Source organism: Oncorhynchus tshawytscha, linkage group LG22, assembly GCF_018296145.1.
Source record: "Oncorhynchus tshawytscha isolate Ot180627B linkage group LG22, Otsh_v2.0, whole genome shotgun sequence".
Classification (NCBI taxonomy): Eukaryota; Metazoa; Chordata; class Actinopteri; order Salmoniformes; family Salmonidae; genus Oncorhynchus; species Oncorhynchus tshawytscha.
In genome coordinates, this window is record NC_056450.1 from 42698146 (window position 1) to 42719931 (window position 21786).

The 21786-nt window shown below is 47.4% G+C and overlaps 1 protein-coding gene across 4 annotated transcripts in view; it reads right to left on the bottom strand.

The window, feature by feature from the left end:
• The window catches only part of LOC121840485 (regulator of G-protein signaling 17-like), a 121023-nt gene that overhangs the window by 82650 nt on the left and 16587 nt on the right, over window positions 1-21786 (bottom strand). For all 4 annotated transcript variants that reach the window (XM_042304312.1, XM_042304310.1, XM_042304313.1 and 1 more), the window contains exon 2: window positions 508-621. In XM_042304312.1, coding sequence (XP_042160246.1) covers window positions 508-522 — 15 coding nt within the window. In that variant the 5' untranslated portion in view covers window positions 523-621. The remainder of the gene's footprint in view (window positions 1-507; window positions 622-21786) is intronic.

Sequence of the window (21786 nt, forward strand, 5' to 3'; positions counted from 1 at the left end):
CTATATCACATAAAAGTCAGCCGGTTATTAGCAATTGCCGGTGAACAAACAGCAGAACAAACCCTGACATGAACATCATGGAGTTACACCAGTCATCACTTCAGGAGTGAAAACGTTTTTGTTCTGTAAATTTGGTACACCAAGCACAACAGTAGATACAACACTCAGAGAACAGCACAACACTGAGAGAGAGAGAGAGAGGCACACAAGAGAGAGAGAGAGAGAGAGAGAGAGAGAGAGAGGCTAGAGAGAGAGAGTAGAGGAGAGAGAGAGAGAGAGAGAGAGAGAGAGAGAGAGAGAGAGAGAGATGGGGAGAGAGAGAGAGAGAGAGTGAGAGAGTGAGAGTGTGAGAGTGTGAGAGAGTGAGAGAGAGAGAGAATTGAAAAAGAGAGAGAGAGAATTGAAAAAGAGAGAGAGAATTGAAAAAGAGAGAGAGAATTGAAAAAGAGAAAGAGAGAGGATTGAATTGAGAAAGAGAGAGAGAGGATTGAATTAAGATTAAGTTACCAGTATGTCCATCATGGCTTGACAGCTCTTGGCAGCCTATTGGTCTTCTAATCCTCAGCGATGTTAACAGCCTCGGAACATGCATGTCATCCCCTCTTTGGCCACGGACCTCTCCTTCACATACACACGCACACACACACGCACACAGACACACATAAACAGAGGAAGAGAGTGAAAAAGGAATATGTGGATAAGAGGGATGAGCCATTTTTATACTGCATATAACTGTCTTATAAACAGCCATGTTTATAAGGGGGTTGGGTTAGAGGTTTAGAGGGTTGGGTTAGAGGGTTAGGGGGTTGGGTTAGAGGGTTGGGTTAGAGGGTTAGGGGGTTGAGGGTTAGAGGGTTGGGTTAGAGGGTTGGGGGTTAGAGGGTTAGGGGTTGTGGGGGGTTGGAGGGGTTGGGTTAGAGGGTTGGGTTAGAGGGTTGGGTTAGGGGTTGGAGGGTTGGGTTAGAGGGTTAGAGGGTTGGGGGGGTTAGGGGTTAGGGGTTGGGTTAGGGGTTAGGGTTGGGTTGGAGGGTTGGGTTAGAGGGTTGGGTTAGGGGTTGGAGGGTTGGGTTAGAGGGTTAGAGGGTTGGGTTAGAGGTTTGGGTTAGAGGGTTAGGGGTTGGAGGGTTGGGTTAGAGGGTTGGGTTGAGGGGGTGGAGGGTTGGGTTAGAGGGGTGGAGGGTTGGGTTAGGGTTGGGTTAGAGGGTTGGGCTAGAGGGTTGGGTTAGAGGGTTGGGTTAGAGGGTTGGGTCAACATTCACAAGGCTGCAGGGAGGATGTGTACTGCGAGCATGCACTGACCAACTGGCAAGTGTCTTCACTGACATTTTTAACCTGTCCCTGTCCGAGTCTGTAATACCAACATAGTCCCTGTGCCCAAGAACTCTAAAGTAACCTGCCTAAATGACCACCGACCTGTAGCACTCACGTCTGTAGCCATGAAATGCTTTGAAAGGCTGGCCATGGCTCACATCAACAGCATCATCCCAGAAACCCTAGACCCACTCCAATTTGCATACCGCCCCAACAGATCCACAGTTGACATAATCTCACTCCACACTGCCCTTTCCCACCTGGACAAAAGGAACACCTACGTGAGAATGTTGTTCATTGACTACAGCTCAGCGTTCAACACCGTAGTGCCCTCAAAGCTCATCACTAAGCTAAGGACCCTGGGACTAAACACCTCCCTCTGCAACTGGATCCTGGACTTCCTGATGGGCCGCCCCCAGGTGGTAAGGGGTAGGTAACAACACATCCACCACGCTGATCCTCAACACGGGGGCCCCTCAGGGGTGCGTGCTTAGTCCCCTCCTGTACTCCCTGTTCACTCGTGACTGCATGGCCAGGCACGACTCCAACACCATCATTAAGTTTTCCTCCAACAGTGATAGGTCTGATTACTGACAACGACGAGTCAGCCTATAAGGAGGTCAGAGACCTGGCAGTGTGGTGACATCAACCTCTCCCTCAACGTGATCAAGACAAAAGAGATGATTGTGGACTACAGAAAAAAGGAGGACCGACCATGCCCCCTGTCTCATCGACGGGGCAGTAGTAGAGCAGGTTGAGAGCTTCAAGTTCCTTGGTGTCCATTAGGAAAATGTGGCGCTGGACATATGACGGTAGCATTTTAAGTTAACAACCTTTAAAAAAAAAAACTAATTTACCAGACCCATATACATAGAGTGCATAACCTGATTAGGCTCGTCCACCCACGTTGCTCCGAATGACAGAACATCACATGTAGATATGACGGTAATTCATCTGAACATAACAGGTAACTGGAGGATGCAAACGGCATGCGGTCCGGTCCTTCTTACCGAATTCTTATGCGCACTTTGACGATGTTAGATTGAAATAGGCAATTTAAATGTGGAAGTCAATCTATTATCTCCCATAGTACAAACGTTGACCTATTCTATTGGTAGGCTTGTCGTTCTGTACGAGAAGGAAATAGCCTATCCCAAACAGACTCTGGTACAGTAGATCCCCCCCCAGTCATACAACCAGAAACCTAGTCAACAGAAAAACATACATTTAAAAAATGTCGATAAAGTATTATTATTTATTCACAAGTATAGCAATGCACACAAGGCAGTAGGCTACATATGAACGCTCGTTCCATAATACATTTATCGGGAAACTACTGTTGTAAAAAGCGCACTCAAAAACAATACAATTCATGTGACAGACAAGAGGCGAAACCATGGCTGGGCCAGGCCGGGCAGAGACCCTGCCATGTTTAACACCGGTTACACCCAAACTGGATAACAAATTAACTAAATAACTTCTATTTGCTGTTTGTATTGTCTCTGGACTAATCAGAAATGTAAAAAAAATAAAAAAATAAAAATGCAGTAGGATGTTCCAGGAATCCAATTGGTTATATGGTACCACGTTTCAGCGGTGTATTTGATCTGCATGTGCCAACACCAGCCGAGGGAGCCTCCTTTTTAGCGCGAGTGAAGGGAGTTGGGAACAATTTAATATATGTGTTTTAGAAGTAGTTTTCACGTACAATATGTATATGTCCGAAGTCAGACTCAAGTATGCTTCCTCCCAAAAAAATAACATGGTCGCTGTGGTAGAACGTTTATTTAGATGTTCTACATTTATCAGAAGACCATCAGGTAACCTGGTTTCAGATGCTGTAAACAGTTACTCATGTCGTCGTCCATGGAAACAGGATTATAGGGGACATCGTTCTTCCTGCAAAGCATGAACACGTTTTAATCAAACGATTGTATTAATCGGACTATTTAAACCACAATAATCGCATTACTGTGTACATGTAATCGTACTCAATGTGAACTACCCGCTATGATATTAAGCTATGCATGATGATTTCATGCCTGCCTTGGTAGGCCAGGTTTATGTTTGTCAATTTAAAGTGAGCTATTGTTTTCATACCCGCCGTTGTATTACAGTATGTATATATTTTTACGCCTGAATGTCTCCAGTAGAGTTTCCTTATTCAAAGTGAGCTATTCATGTAAATACCGCCATACAGTTTAATATACAGGCCTAAAGAGTTCGTATGTGGCTGTTTTCATATGGCAAAAAAAAGTGTGCACTTTTGGACTTAATGAAAACACTTTCATGACTTCCTATTCTTCCTTGCGTCTTTGCGCAATAAACTGTTTGCGCACATTCCAATTCAGTCCAGAGCAAGGTGTCCGTCCGGCCGATGCGCTGAACATGATGAATCCACCCAAAGCCTCCTTTGAGTGGGAGTGTTCGATCCGATCTGATATTGTTGTTTCTGTCACGAGGTTGGACTGTCGGACTGAACACTTCATCCATTATCCGTATCTTGTGACTGTATCATCTTTCAAATTGTATGCATTGTATTGTCTGCTGCTGTAGAATCTCTCTCTCTCTCTCTCTGACTATGTAGGTGATAGACATGCGCACTTGCACTGCCTATTTGACAATAATAACGGCTTGTTTGTTAAGGGAAATTTGTTGTGTTTTTTGGGGGGTCACATTTATCCTTTGTCATGTGTTAATTTATGCAATATGATTGCACACATTTTCACTTAATATGTCAGGCAGTGGTGTAGTGGAGGTTATACCCACTTTGTTTAGTATACTGACTTGTTAATCCCCACCGATGCATAGCACAGTGGTGTAGTGGAGGTTATACCCACTTTGTTTAGTATACTGACTTGTTAATCCCCACCGATGCATAGCACAGTGGTGTAGTGGAGGTTCTACGCCGTATCAATTATGTAGTGCATATAGAGAAATGATGTACAAAGTAGCCAACAAAACACAAATCACGTGAAATATTTGTCAATATGGGTTTGGAAAGTGCGAGTATGAAACCATAGCAAATGGCCTATATTATTCAGCCCCACCGTAGGTAATGCAGCTCGGCCGGCGCTGGCTGTGCCCGAGAAAGTAGGATCAAAGACTTTATCACCGGACAGCTCCGCACTCCGCTCAGTTCCCTGACATCTGATATTCGCAAAGATAATATTGTATTTATACACGTCTCATGAATTCCACAGTTTAGCCTAAAAAAAAGAAAGTGTTTTATTGTCACATGCACCGGATAGGTGCTGTGAAATATGTTGCTTTACCAGGTCAGCCTTGGTAGTGCAGCACGCACGCGGTTAATTAGGGTTAAAAGTGCTTTGCTCAAGGACCCTTCGACGGAGTTTTCACCTCGACGGCTCGGGTATTCAAACCAGTGACCTTTCGGCTATTGACCCAAAGTTCCAATCGCTTGGCTACCTGCCGCCGAGAAGAGCTTTAGGGACAGGTTATGAGTGGCTATGAGGGACAGGCGATCATCATTCCCCCTGTAGACGACATAGCCTAGGCCTACATAAGTCATGTGGCAAAGACTACAGCCTAGGAAAGTTATACATGAATAGTACTATTAGGGTAGAAATACGGTATGTGGACACCATGGTGTATGGAATATAACGTAGGCACAATGCAGAGAATGAATCAGCAGCGACTAGTGTCCAAGCCTTCAGCTACAGTGGAGTGTAGCAACTCCTTGAGTATCCTGTTCACATGTTAACGCACCACAACAGAAATCGGTTCCATTTGAACCCTCTGTGTTTATCTGGTCCCTTAGCCTAATATATCGGCCATAAGGACTAGGTCCATTATTACATTCTGTACATGATAGCGGATTTAGTTATCATTGTCATTCAGAGTAGCCTACCTCTGTTTCAAACAGGGTGCCTTTCATTCGCGAGGGGGGGGGGACTAAAGATGCAACAACTAGCATGGGATGCTAATATGACTAGGATTATGCCTTTAGCTTCTGGACAATGAATGAAAGTTGAAAACCAATAGAACATGAAGGAAATAGGTTACTGGTTTCAGTGGCATATGGAAGTATTTATAAAATAATTGCCTCCACGTTTCTACGGTGGGATTTGACTTTGAAGCAAGTGTAACCGGTGTGAAATGGCTAGCTAGTTAGCAGGGGTGTGGGCGCTAATAGCGTTTCAATCAGTGACGTCACTCGCTCTGAGACTTTGAAGTAGTTGTTTCCCTTTGCTCAGCAAGAGTCGCGGCTTTTGTCGAGCGATAGGTAACTGATGCTTCGTGAGTGTCAGTTGTTGATGTGTGCAGAGGGTTTCTGGTTCGAGCCCGGGTAGGGGCAAGGAGAGAGACAAAAGCAAAACTGTTACACAAGGTAAGACATGACTCATAATGAAGTAAAGCATTCAGGTTTAAAGAAATTAAGTATGTATGTTTTCAAAAGGCAAAACTGTCTCCAGCTCGTTGCAAAGTGATGTGTGACACACTGAAAAACTGCCTACCGTTCCCTATGTGCTGTTGAATGGCGAATGGGAAGCAAACTTCAATTACCAGTTGAGAAATAAAAATAGTAGCCCTTTTTTTAAAATCGTGGCCATCAAAACAGTTTTTAACAGCAGCAACGAATGAGCTGTTTGAGAAGCTGTAGCAGCAACTCTCGTAATGAAGTCTGACTGTTTTCTGCTCATAGGCTCTGTATATGTCAGCTGAGCGCGTGTGATAAACATGATGACTAACAAAAATAAACATGCGTCAATTTAATTACACTGAATTATGTAAATTATCCTATAGATTGATAAGCATAACGGTCATTAGGTATTTCCATCAATGAATATGTAACAAGCATTATCTTCATAAATGGGATTTTTTTCTTCTTATCACATTCAACTTGTCTGTTAGTTTTCATTTAAAAAATAATAATTCTAAGCTAGAGTCCATCAGCTGGTGGGTGGAATGAAAAAAATGATTCTAACCCGCGGGTCGGTTCGCAGTCGGAAATGTTTTAAAATCAAGGTAATATTTTTTTTTAAACTTTTTACAAACACAGGAGCTTGTTGTGTTGAATTGTGTTGCAAATAACATTAGGCTCCGACCACCATTTTGATACAAACATGTGATTTAATCAAAGGCCAATGTTGACTTTTTTTAAAATTGGGGCTATGACAGTCTATTATAAATCAGTCTGACAGTACTTTTGACAGTATTTCAATCTTAATTGATTATGTTACTTTTCTCCCAGTCTGATTTAGTGCCTGGTTTTGTCCACTCTGTTCTAATGAGTGTTGTGGGGCTTGTGGGTAATTCAGAGGGAAACACAGTCTTTATCATTCAGTGATGGGGGTCATAATATTTTATAGTTCGCACAGTTCAAAAGATAAGAGGCACATTTGTAGGAAGAAAACAGAATCTGCTTTGTTTAATACAACCGTATCTAGAGGCTACCTGAGGTTACTGACGTAATCCTGGTTATTTGAATCAACCCCATATATAAAAAAAATAAAAAAATTGTAGTTGAGATTTTCTCCCCTGACTTCATTTTCAAAATCAGGTGACCCCTCATGGGGTCGAGACCCCTAGTTTGGGAAACAGTGCATTCGGCAACGAGGTGTCGCCTGAATAGCTGATCACAGACTCCTTTTTCCACTTAAAATTAACTAGGCAACTTTTCAGTTCGCTAGTCAGATAAAAAAATAAAAAAATAGCTGAGCCTTCCTTCCGCTAGAATGAACAATATGCATCTTCTAGCGATATATTGATATATTGATAGGAGGACAGGCGTTTGTCAGTCACAAAGCGAGCGATGACAGGAGGAAACAGTGCTGGTTTGACAGTCTGCTGTCTGTTCTGCCTCTCGCTTCCCTGGGTGTGTGTAGTGTGCGCGTGTTGTGTGTGTGTGTGTGTTGTGGTTGCAGTTGGATTTCTTTACACGGAGGGAGAGAGCATGAATTTCATACGTCTCACAAATGTGAGTGAATTTATACGTCCCATATAAATGTGGTAACGATCAAATCCACTTGGCTTATTGTTTTCTGGCGTCCCATATAAATGTGGTAACGATCAAATCCACTTGGCTTATTGTTTTCTGGCGTCCAGTATAACGTGTTGGGCCAGTGGATCCAGTATAACGTGTTGGGCCAGTGGATCCAGTATAACGTGTTGGGCCAGAGGATCCAGTATAACGTGTTGGGCCAGAGGATCCAGTATAACGTGTTGGGCCAGAGGATCCAGTATAACGTGTTGGGCCAGTGGATCCAGTATAACGTGTTGGGCCAGTGGATCCAGTATAACGTGTTGGGCCAGAGGATCCAGTATAACATGTGTCGGCCAGTGGATCCAGTATAACATGTGTCGGCCAGTGGATCCAGTATAATGTGTCATGTGTCGGGCCAGTGGATCCAGTATAACGTGTTGGGCCAGTGGATCCAGTATAACATGTGTCGGGCCAGAGGATCCAGTATAACATGTTGGGCCAGAGGATCCAGTATAACATGTGTCGGGCCAGAGGATCCAGTATAACATGTGTCGGGCCAGTCCAGTATAACATGGCCCAGTGGATCCAGTATAACATGTGTCGGGCCAGAGGATCCAGTATAACATGTTGGGCCAGAGGATCCAGTATAACATGTGTCGGGCCAGAGGATCCAGTATAACATGCGTAAGGCCAGAGGATCCAGCATTAACATGTGTCAGGCCAGAGGATCCAGTATAACATGTTGGGCCAGAGGATCCAGTATAACATGTGTCAGAGGTGTCGGGCCAGAGGATCCAGTATAACATGTTGTAAGGCCAGAGGGTCCAGTATAACATGTGTCCAGTATAACATGCTAGCCAGGGATCCAGTATAACATGTGTCAGGCCAGTGGATCCAGTATAACAAGTGTCGGGCCAGTGGATCCAGTATAACGTGTTGGGCCAGAGGATCCAGTATAACGTGTTGGGCCAGAGGATCCAGTATAACATGTTGGGCCAGAGGATCCAGTATAACATGGCCAGAGGATCCAGTATAACATGTGTCGGGCCAGAGGATCCAGTATAACATGCGTAAGGCCAGAGGGTCCAGCATTAACATGTGTCAGGCTAGAGGATCCAGTATAACAAGTGTCGTGCCAGTGGATCCAGTATAACGTGTTGGGCCAGAGGATCCAGTATAACGTGTGGGCCAGAGGATCCAGTATAACGTGTTGGGCCAGAGGATCCAGTATAACATGTGTCGGGCCAGAGGATCCAGTATAACATGCGTAAGGCCAGAGGATCCAGCATTAACATGTGTCAGGCTAGAGGACCCAGTATAACAAGTGTGATCCAGTGGATCCAGTATAACGTGTTGGGCCAGAGGATCCAGTATAACATGTGTCATGCCAGTGGATCCAGTAATACATGTGTCGTACCAGTGGATCCAGTATAACATGTGTTGTGCCAGTGGATCCAGTATAACGTGTTGGGCCAGAGGATCCAGTATAACGTGTGGGCCAGAGGATCCATATAACGTGTGGGCCAGAGGATCCAGTATAACGTGTCGGGCCAGTGGATCCAGTATAACATATGTCGGGCCAGAGGATCCAGTATAACATGTGTCGGCCAGTGGATCCAGTATAACACATTTCGGGCCAGTGGATCCAGTATAACATGTGTCGGGCCAGAGGATCCAGTATAACATGTGTCGTGCCAGTGGATACAGTATAACATGTGTCGTGGATCCAGTGGACCCAGTATAACGTGTGTCGGGCCATAGGATGCCAGTATAACGTGTTGGGCCAGAGGACCAGTATAACATGTGTCGTGCCAGTGGATCCAAATCAAATCAAATCAAATCAAATTTTATTTGTCACATACACATGGTTAGCAGATGTTAATGCGAGTGGATCCAGTATAATGCTTGTGCTTCTAGTTCCGACAATGCAGTAATAACGAGCAAGTAATCTAACTAACAATTCCAAAAAACATGTTGGGCCAAACTACTGTCTTATACACAGTGTAAGGGGATCCAGTATAACGTGTTGGGCCAGAGGATCCAGTATAACATGTGTCGGGCCAGAGGACCCAGTATAACATGCGTAAGGCCAGAGGATCCAGCATTATCATGTGTCAGGCCAGAGGATCTAGTATAACATGTGTCGGGCCAGTGGATCCAATATAACATGAGTCGGGCCAGTGGATCCAATATAACACGTGTCTGGCCAGAGGAACCAGTATAACATGTGTCGGGCCAGAGGATCCAGTATAACATGCGTAAGGCCAGAGGATCCAGCAATAACATGTGTCAGGCCAGAGGATCCAATATAACATGTGTCGGGCCAGAGGAACCAGTATAACATGTGTCGGGCCAGAGGAACCAGTATAACATGTATCAGGCCAGTGGATCCTGTGGATCTTGTATGGTATTTTCAAAGACATTGCTATATGTCTACTGAATCAATCAAAGTGTTGACAATGGACTAGTCAACTGCTGCTTTGTTTGTGTAGCAAAGCCCATGTTAAACACCTGCTTCTGTCTTCAATCATACCTGTATTACAGAGAGCTGAGAAAATGCCCCTTTACCTGTGGAAGTCAGCAGACTCTTACAGGATTCTTTAAAAGGCCCCGGTGCAGTCAGAATTATTCATATCATCTTGTACAACAGCTGACTACTAAATGTTAATAGGTTGTTATTTCCTGATAGTCGCTGGCCCGGCCCGGGTGAGCCTGGCTGGCTACTTCATGTTCCTATGGAGAACACTGGCTATGGGGAGCACCGAGGCAGACATAGCCTAGGCTACCAGCCACGCAGCGAGAGAGTGGACCAGGGAGGTTTTTTACATTTGAAACTTTTTATTTAACTAGGAAGGTTAAGAACAAATTCTTATTTACAATGACTGCCTAGGAACAGAGTGGGTTAACTGCCTGTTCAGGGGCAGAACGACAGATTTGCACCTCATCAGCTCGGGGATTCAATCTAGCAACCTTTCGGTTATTGGTCCAACGCTCTAACCACTAGGCTACCTGCCACCTCTACACTCTAACCACTAGGCTACCTGCCACCTCTACACTCTAACCACTAGGCTACCTGCCACCTCTACACTCTAACCACTAGGCTACCTGCCACCTCTACACTCTAACCACTAGGCTACCTGCCACCTCTACACTCTAACCACTAGGCTACCTGCCACCTCTAACCACTCTAACCACTAGGCTACCTGCCACCTCTACACTTTAACCACTAGGCTACCTGCCACCTCTACACTCTAACCACTAGGCTACCTGCCACCTCTACACTCTAACCACTAGGCTACCTGCCGCCTCTACACTCTAACCACTAGGCTACCTGCCACCTCTACACTCTAACCACTAGGCTACCTGCCGCCCCTACACTCTAACCACTAGGCTACCTGCCTCCTCTAACCACTAGGCTACCTCTAACCACCAGGCTACCTGCCACCTCTACACTCTAACCACTAGGCTACCTGCCACCTCTATACTCTAACCACTAGGCTACCTGCCGCCCCTACACTCTAACCACTAGGCTACCTGCCTCCTCTACACTCTAACCACTAGGCTACCTGCCGCCTCTACACTCTAACCACTAGGCTACCTGCCACCTCTACACTCTAACCACTAGGCTACCTGCCACCTCTACACTCTAACCACTAGGCTACCTGCCACCTCTACACTCTAACCGCTAGGCTACCTGCCACCTCTACACTCTAACCACTAGGCTACCTGCCGCCTCTACACTCTAACCACTAGGCTACCTGCCGCCCCTACACTCTAACCACTAGGCTACCTGCCGCCCCTAACCACTCTAACCAACCACTAGGCTACCTGCCTCCTCTACACTCTAACCACTAGGCTACCTGCCGCCCCTACACTCTAACCACTAGGCTACCTGCCTCCTCTACACTCTAACCACTAGGCTACCTGCCACCTCTACACTCTAACCACTAGGCTACCTGCCACCTCTAAATCAAATCAAATCAAATCAAATGTATTTATATAGCCCTTCGTACATCAGCTGATATCTCAAAGTGCTGTACAGAAACCCAGCCTAAAACCCCAAACAGCAAGCAATGCAGGTGTAGAAGCACGGTGGCTAGGAAAAACTCCCTAGAAAGGCCAAAACCTAGGAAGAAACCTAGAGAGGAACCAGGCTATGTGGGGTGGCCAGTCCTCTTCTGGCTGTGCCGGGTGGAGATTATAACAGAACAAATGTTCAGAACAACAGAATCAAATGTTCATAAATGACCAGCATGGTCGAATAATAATAAGGCAGAACAGTTGAAACTGGAGCAGCAGCACAGTCAGGTGGAAGTTGAAACTGGAGCAGCAGCATGGCCAGGTGGACTGGGGACAGCAAGGAGTCATCATGTCAAATTCTATCTTTTGGGAGGGGCAGAAAACAGTTTTCAACCAGCGATTGAGTTGTGAGACTCTGCTGTAGAGCTCATCACTCCCCCTAACTGGGAGGGGGCCAGAGACAATTACTCGATGCCGACACATCTTTCTAGCTGATATGCACGCAGAAGCTATGTTGCGCTTGGTGATCTCTGACTGTTTCATCCTAACATCGTTGGTGCCGACGTGGATAACAATATCTCTATACTCTCTACACTCGCCAGTTTTAGCTTTAGCCAGCACCATCTTCAGATTAGCCTTAACGTCGGTAGCCCTGCCCCGGGTAAACAGTGTATGATCGCTGGATGATTCGCTTTAAGTCTAATACTGCGGGTAATGGAGTCGCCAATGACTAGAGTTTTCAATTTGTCAGAGCTAATGGTGGGAAGCTTCGGCGTCTCAGACCCCGTAACGGGAGGAGTAGAGACCAGAGAAGACTCGGCCTCTGACTCCGACTCGCTGCTTAATGGGGAAAACCGGTTGAAAGTTTCTGTCGGCTGAATGAGCGACACCGGTTGAGCGTTCCTACAGCATTTCCTTCCAGGAACCGTGAGAAAGTTGTCCGGCTGCGGGGACTGTGCCAGGGGATTTATACTACTATCTGTACTTACTGGTGGCACAGACGCTGTTTCATCCTTTCCTACACTGAAATTAGCCTTGCCTAACGATTGCGTCTGAAGCTGGGCTTGCAGCACAGCTATCCTCGCCGTAAGGCGAGTACAGCGGCTGCAATTAGAAGGCATCATGTTAATGACCTCTACACTCTAACCACTAGGCTACCTGCCTCCTCTTCACTCTAACCACTAGGCTACCTGCCTCCTCTACACTCTAACCACTAGGCTTCCTGCTGCCCCTCCACTCTAACCACTAGGCTACCTGCCACCTCTACACTCTAACCACTAGGCTACCTGCCTCCTCTACACTCTAACCACTAGGCTGTAGAAAGCCCCAGTTTGGAAGGATTTTGGAGTCATTGTGGACAAGGAAAACAACAACCCGGTAGAATGGATACACAGCCTGCAAAAGTGCTAGCAGGTATCTGTTTCCAATAATTCCGTTAATTATTGCATTAATTCAGGCTTTCGTTCATTTAAACCATACGCAGACCATATCAAGTTTAAATCTGTGCGGCTGGTAGTTTGTGATTTGAGTTGTCAATGTACCGTGTTGCATTGTGAAAATAAGCCTATAGTTCTTCATTCCATTTGACCATTTAGCAGACATTATTATCCAGAGTTACTTACAGTAGCAATTAGGGTTCAGTGCCTGGCTCAAGGGCACATTGACATCTTTTTTACTTCGTCAGTTCGGGGATTTTAACCAGGAACCTTTCAGTTAGTGAAATTGTCTACCCACACAGACAGTGTGGTGAAGAAGGCGCAACAGCGCCTCTTTAACCTCAGGAGGCTGAAGAAATTTGGCTTGTCACCTAAAACCCTCACAAACTTTTACATATGCACAATTGAGAGCATCCTGTTGGGCTGTATCGCCGTCTGGTACGGCGAACTGCACCGGCCACAACCGCAGCACTCTCCAGAGGGTGGTGCGGTCTGCACAGCGCATCACCGGTGGTAAACTACCTGCCTTCCAGGACATCGACAGCACCCGATGTCACAGGAAGGCCAAAAAGATAATCAAGGACAACAACCACTCAAACCACTGCCTGTTCACCCTGTTACCATCCAGAAGGCGAGGTCTGAACAGGTGCATCGAAGCTGGGACCGAGAGACTAAAAAACAGCTTCTATCTGAAGGTGGAATTGATTGATTACATGTTAGATATTGCTGCACTGTCAGAACTAGAAGCACAAGAATTTCGCTACACATGCAATAACATCTGCTAACCATGTGTACTTGTATGTGACCAATAACATTTTATGTGATTTGATTTACTGGCCCAACCCTCTTAACCCACTAGGCTACTTGCCAACCAATTCATGGCATGGCTTACTTTTATCCAACAAAGTCATGCAGACAAATCAATTCGCTTTAAAAAAAAAAATGCTGGGTTATTGAAGCTGGGTGCTGGGTTATTGAAGCTGGGTTATTGAAGCTGGGAGCTGGGTTATTGTGAAATCGTCATTCCTGTTCATCTATTCTGCTGTGTAGTTATCATATGCTAACATGCTGACTACACCGGGAAACGCAGGTGTGTCCACGTGCTCCATCGCACGCATGTTGAATTTGTCCATCCACACCAGACACGATCAGGACACGCATGTTGAATTTGTCCATCCACACCAGACACGATCAGGACACGCATGTTGAATTTGTCCATCCACACCAGACACGATCAGGACACGCATGTTGAATTTGTCCATCCACACCAGACACGATCAGGACACGCATGTTGAATTTGTCCATCCACACCAGACACGATCAGGACACGCATGTTGAATTTGTCCATCCACACCAGACACGATCAGGACACGCATGTTGAATTTGTCCATCCACACCAGACACGATCAGGACACGCATGTTGAATTTGTCCATCCACACCAGACACGATCAGGACACGCATGTTGAATTTGTCCATCCACACCAGACACGATCAGGACACGCATGTTGAATTTGTCCATCCACACCAGACACGATCAGGACACGCATGTTGAATTTGTCCATCCACACCAGACACGATCAGGACACGCATGTTGAATTTGTCCATCCACACCAGACACGATCAGGACACACAGGTTGAAATATCAAACATAACTCCAAACCAACTAGATTAACTTGGGGACACTGCAAAACACATATGAAACAGTCATGGACATTTAGCTAGCAACTTGCTGCTGCTAGCTCATTTGTCCTGGGATATAAACATTGGGTTGTTATTTTTACCTGAAATGTACAAGGTCCTTTTTTTAGTCTGGTCTTTGTAGAATATCAATCCATTTTGAGTTACACAAAATCATGTGTTCGCCACAGATAAAATCTCTCCTAGTCTTCTTCTTCTTTGGACTTTATATGGCGGTTGGCAACCAACTTTAAGGTGCATTACCACCACCAACTGGACTGGAGTGTGGACCTCAGTTCATCTTTCAATCACCCACGTGGGTATATGCTCCTAACAACCAATGAGGAGACGGGAGAGGCGGGACTTGCAGCGCATCAAGCGTCACAAATAGAACCAAGTTTTATTTTAGCACCTGGCTATGCAGACACTGGTTGAAGCGAGCGGTCGGCATGTAAGGCTGAACGGTGGTTCCAGAAGTGTATATGTTGTCACGACTCCGACCGAAGGACACTCCCCTTCCCGTTCGGGTGGCGCTCGGCGGTCGTCGTCGCCGGCCTACTAGCTGCTACTAATTATTTCTTCCCCCTCCTTATGTGTTGATTGTGTGCACCTGTTTTGAGTTAGGTAGTAAGGCTTTTATTCGTCAGCCGGCCCGCAGGGTTCCTTGTGCGGGATTAATTATTGTGATCGTCTGTTTGGTGTACTTATGTGCACGTCTATTGGGTTTTGTGTTTTCCCATTTTGTGGGTTTTCCCTGGACAGTTTAAGTCCCCTGTTTGGGGCATTTGTTTGTTCAGTACGCCCTGTGTTTTTGTAAGGGTTGGCTTATGTTCAGCGTTTCTCAGTGCATTAAAATAGCACTCCCCTGAACTCTCTGCTTCCTGCGCCTGACTCCTCACCCACTACACTCAGACCGTTACATATGTTCTCTAAAAGCCAATGTAAATGTTGGGATACAATTAGGTGTTATAATTATTATACTACCACATTAATATAACAGAATGTGTCCAAGAAAAACATTAGAATTTTGCAGTATGTAATTAACAGGAATGACATTTACTCTCACGGGTGACCACTAAGAGCTAGCTGGAAGTCATTCCCCCTAATAAGCCACGCCTCCTGGAAATAACCTAAGGATTACATTTAAAAAATGACCCAGCTGATAGGTCAACCCAGCATGAGAGTAACAAAATACCAAACTGATGGTTGAAATTAACCCATGTTTGGGTAATACCAACAACCCAACCGTCCTGATGTCGGATATCGGGTAGGGCTCAGACCTGATGTGGCATGTGCGGCTAAAGATCAAAAGGACCCGTGCAGGACTCTGCTCTATGTCCCTTCTTCCCCTTTAAGAAACCGGAGAACAGGAGAGGGAGAGAGGGAAAGGGGAACCCCCCAAAAAAGAGGAATAGTGGCAGACAGATGGAGGAAGAGAGAACAGAGGAATAGAGTGGAGGAAGAGAGTCAGTCAGACTGACTGAGACAGACCGGCACCATCTCTACCCTACAGTCAGACTGAGACAGACAGGCACCATCTCTACCCTACAGTCAGACTGACTGAGACAGACAGGCACCATCTCTACCCTACAGTCAGACTGACTGAGACAGACAGGCACCATCTCTACCCTACAGTCAGACTGACTGAGACAGACAGGCACCATCTCTACCCTACAGTCAGACTGAGACAGACAGGCACCATCTCTACACTACAGTCTGACTGAGACATACAGGCACCATCTCTACCCTACAGTCAGACTGAGACAGACAGGCACCATCTCTACCCTACAGTCAGACTGACTGAGACAGACAGGCACCATCTCTACCCTACAGTCAGACTGACTGAGAAAGACAGGCACCATCTCTACCCTACAGTCAGACTGACTGAGACAGACAGGCACCATCTCTACCCTACAGTCAGACTGACTGAGACAGACAGGCACCATCTATACCCTACAGTCAGACTGACTGAGAAAGACAGGCACCATCTCTACCCTACAGTCAGACTGACTGAGACAGACAGGCACCATCTCTACCCTACAGTCGGACTGACTGAGACAGACAGGCACCATCTCTACCCTACAGTCAGAATGAGACAGACAGGCACCATCTCTACACTACAGTCTGACTGAGACATACAGGCACCATCTCTACCCTACAGTCAGACTGAGACAGACAGGCACCATCTCTAACCTACAGTCAGACTGACTGAGACAGACAGGCACCATCTCTACCCTACAGTCAGACTGACTGAGACAGACAGGCACCATCTCTACCCTACAGTCAGACTGACTGAGACAGACAGGCACCATCTCTACCCTACAGTCAGACTGAGACAGACAGGCACCATCTCTACCCTACAGTCAGACTGAGACAGGCAGGCACCATCTCTACCCTACAGTCTGACTGAGACAGACAGGCACCATCTCTACACTACAGTCTGACTGAGACATACAGGCACCATCTCTACCCTACAGTCAGACTGAGACAGACAGGCACCATCTCTACCCTACAGTCTGACTGAGACAGACAGGCACCATCTCTACCCTACAGTCTGACTGAGAAAGACAGGCACCATCTCTACCCTACAGTCAGACTGAGACAGACAGGCACCATCTCTACCCTACAGTCAGACTGAGACAGACAGGCACCATCTCTACCCTACAGTTGGACTGAGACAGACAGGCACCATCTCTACACTACAGTCAGACTGAGACAGACAGGCACCATCTCTACCCTACAGTCTGACTGAGACAGACAGGCACCATCTCTACCCTACAGTCAGACTGACTGAGACAGACAGGCACCATCTCTACACTACAGTCTGACTGAGGCAGACAGGCACCATCTCTACCCTACAGTCAGAATGAGACAGACAGGCACCATCTCTACCCAGACTGACAGTCAGACTGAGACAGACAGGCACCATCTCTACCCTACAGTCTGACTGAGACAGACAGGCACCATCTCTACCCTACAGTCTGACTGAGACAGACAGGCACCATCTCTACCCTACAGTCAGACTGAGACAGACAGGCACCATCTCTACCCTACAGTCAGACTGAGACAGACAGGCACCATCTCTACCCTACAGTCAGACTGAGACAGACAGGCACCATCTCTACCCTACAGTCAGACTGAGACAGACAGGCACCATCTCTACCCTACAGTCTGACTGAGACAGACAGGCACCATCTCTACCCTACAGTCAGACTGACTGAGACAGACAGGCACCATCTCTACCCTACAGTCAGACTGACTGAGACAGACAGGCACCATCTCTACCCTACAGTCAGACTGAGAAAGACAGGCACCATCTCTACCCTACAGTCAGACTGAGACAGACAGGCACCATCTCTAACCTACATTCAGACTGACTGAGACAGACAGGCACCATCTCTACCCTACAGTCAGACTGACTGAGACAGACAGGCACCATCTATACCCTACAGTCAGACTGACTGAGACAGACAGGCACCATCTATACCCTACAGTCAGACTAACTGAGAAAGACAGGCACCATCTCTACCCTACAGTCAGACTGACTGAGACAGACAGGCACCATCTCTACCCTACAGTCGGGCTGACTGAGACAGACAGGCACCATCTCTACCCTACAGTCAGACTGAGACAGACAGGCACCATCTCTACCCTACAGTCAGACTGAGACAGGCAGGCACCATCTCTACCCTACAGTCTGACTGAGACAGACAGGCACCATCTCTACACTACAGTCTGACTGAGACATACAGGCACCATCTCTACCCTACAGTCAGACTGAGACAGACAGGCACCATCTCTACCCTACAGTCTGACTGAGACAGACAGGCACCATCTCTACCCTACAGTCGGACTGAGACAGACAGGCACCATCTCTACCCTACAGTCAGACTGAGACAGACAGGCACCATCTCTACCCTACAGTCAGACTGAGACAGACAGGCACCATCTCTACCCTACAGTCAGACTGAGACAGACAGGCACCATCTCTACCCTACAGTCGGACTGACTGAGACAGACAGGCACCATCTCTACCCTACAGTCAGACTGAGACAGACAGGCACCATCTCTACCCTACAGTCTGACTGAGACATACAGGCACCATCTCTACCCTACAGTCAGACTGAGACAGACAGGCACCATCTCTACCCTACAGTCTGACTGAGACAGAGAGGCACCATCTCTACCCTACAGTCGGACTGAGACAGACAGGCACCATCTCTACCCTACAGTCAGACTGACTGAGACAGACAGGCACCATCTCTACACTACAGTCTGACTGAGACAGACAGGCACCATCTCTACCCTACAGTCAGAATGAGACAGACAGGCACCATCTCTACCCTACAGTCAGACTGAGACAGACAGGCACCATCTCTACCCTACAGTCTGACTGAGACAGACAGGCACCATCTCTACCCTACAGTCTGACTGAGACAGACAGGCACCATCTCTACCCTACAGTCTGACTGAGGCAGACAGGCACCATCTCTACCCTACAGTCAGACTGAGACAGACAGGCACCATCTCTACCCTACAGTCAGACTGAGACAGACAGGCACCATCTCTACCCTACAGTCTGACTGAGACAGAAAGGCACCATCTCTACCCTACAGTCAGACTGAGACAGACATGCACCATCTCTACCCTACAGTCTGACTGAGACAGACAGGCACCATCTCTACCCTACAGTCAGACTGACTGAGACAGACAGGCACCATCTCTACCCTACAGTCAGACTGACTGAGACAGACAGGCACCATCTCTACCCTACAGTCAGACTGAGACAGACAGGCACCATCTCTACCCTACAGTCAGACTGAGACAGACAGGCACCATCTCTAACCTACATTCAGACTGACTGAGACAGACAGGCACCATCTCTACCCTACAGTCAGACTGACTGAGACAGACAGGCACCATCTATACCCTACAGTCAGACTGACTGAGACAGACAGGCACCATCTATACCCTACAGTCAGACTAACTGAGAAAGACAGGCACCATCTCTACCCTACAGTCAGACTGACTGAGACAGACAGGCACCATCTCTACCCTACAGTCGGACTGACTGAGACAGACAGGCACCATCTCTACCCTACAGTCAGACTGAGACAGACAGGCACCATCTCTACCCTACAGTCAGACTGAGACAGACAGGCACCATCTCTACCCTACAGTCTGACTGAGACAGACAGGCACCATCTCTACACTACAGTCTGACTGAGACAGACAGGCACCATCTCTACCCTACAGTCAGACTGAGACAGACAGGCACCATCTCTACCCTACAGTCTGACTGAGACAGACAGGCACCATCTCTACCCTACAGTCGGACTGAGACAGACAGGCACCATCTCTACCCTACAGTCTGACTGAGACAGACAGGCACCATCTCTACCCTACAGTCAGACTGACTGAGACAGACAGGCACCATCTCTACACTACAGTCTGACTGAGACATACAGGCACCATCTCTACCCTACAGTCAGACTGAGACAGACAGGCACCATCTCTACCCTACAGTCTGACTGAGACAGACAGGCACCATCTCTACACTACAGTCAGACTGAGACAGACAGGCACCATCTCTACCCTACAGTCTGACTGAGACAGACAGGCACCATCTCTACCCTACAGTCAGACTGACTGAGACAGACAGGCACCATCTCTACCCTACAGTCAGACTGAGACAGACAGGCACCATCTCTACCCTACAGTCAGACTGAGACAGACAGGCACCATCTCTACCCTACAGTCAGACTGAGACAGGCAGGCACCATCTCTACCCTACAGTCTGACTGAGACAGACAGGCACCATCTTTACACTACAGTCTGACTGAGACATACAGGCACCATCTCTACCCTACAGTCAGACTGAGACAGACAGGCACCATCTCTACCCTACAGTCAGACTGAATGAGACAGACAGGCACCATCTATACCCTACAGTCAGACTGACTGAGAAAGACAGACACCATCTCTACCCTACAGTCAGACTGACTGAGACAGACAGGCACCATCTCTACCCTACAGTCAGACTGACTGAGACAGACAGGCACCATCTATACCCTACAGTCAGACTGACTGAGAAAGACAGGCACCATCTCTACCCTACAGTCAGACTGACTGAGACAGACAGGCACCATCTCTACCCTACAGTCGGACTGACTGAGACAGACAGGCACCATCTCTACCCTACAGTCAGAATGAGACAGACAGGCACCATCTCTACACTACAGTCTGACTGAGACATACAGGCACCATCTCTACCCTACAGTCAGACTGAGACAGACAGGCACCATCTCTACCCTACAGTCTGACTGAGACAGAGAGGCACCATCTCTACCCTACAGTCGGACTGAGACAGACAGGCACCATCTCTACCCTACAGTCAGACTGAGACAGACAGGCACCATCTCTACCCTACAGTCAGACTGAGACAGACAGGCACCATCTCTACCCTACAGTCTGACTGAGACAGACAGGCACCATCTCTACCCTACAGTCAGACTGACTGAGACAGACAGGCACCATCTCTACCCTACAGTCAGACTGAGACAGACAGGCACCATCTCTACCCTACAGTCAGACTGAGACAGACAGGCACCATCTCTAACCTACATTCAGACTGACTGAGACAGACAGGCACCATCTCTACACTACAGTCTGACTGAGACATACAGGCACCATCTCTACCCTACAGTCAGACTGAGACAGACAGGCACCATCTCTACCCTACAGTCTGACTGAGACAGACAGGCACCATCTCTACCCTACAGTCTGACTGAGAAAGACAGGCACCATCTCTACCCTACAGTCAGACTGAGACAGACAGGCACCATCTCTACCCTACAGTCAGAATGAGACAGACAGGCACCATCTCTACCCTACAGTCAGACTGAGACAGACAGGCACCATCTCTACCCTACAGTCAGACTGAGACAGACAGGCACCATCTCTACCCTACAGTCAGACTGAGACAGACAGGCACCATCTCTACCCTACATTCAGACTGACTGAGACAGACAGGCACCATCTCTACACTACAGTCTGACTGAGACATACAGGCACCATCTCTACCCTACAGTCAGACTGAGACAGACAGGCACCATCTCTACCCTACAGTCTGACTGAGACAGACAGGCACCATCTCTACCCTACAGTCTGACTGAGAAAGACAGGCACCATCTCTACCCTACAGTCAGACTGAGACAGACAGGCACCATCTCTACCCTACAGTCAGAATGAGACAGACAGGCACCATCTCTACCCTACAGTCAGACTGAGACAGACAGGCACCATCTCTACCCTACAGTCAGACTGAGACAGACAGGCACCATCTCTACCCTACAGTCAGACTGAGACAGACAGGCACCATCTCTACCCTACAG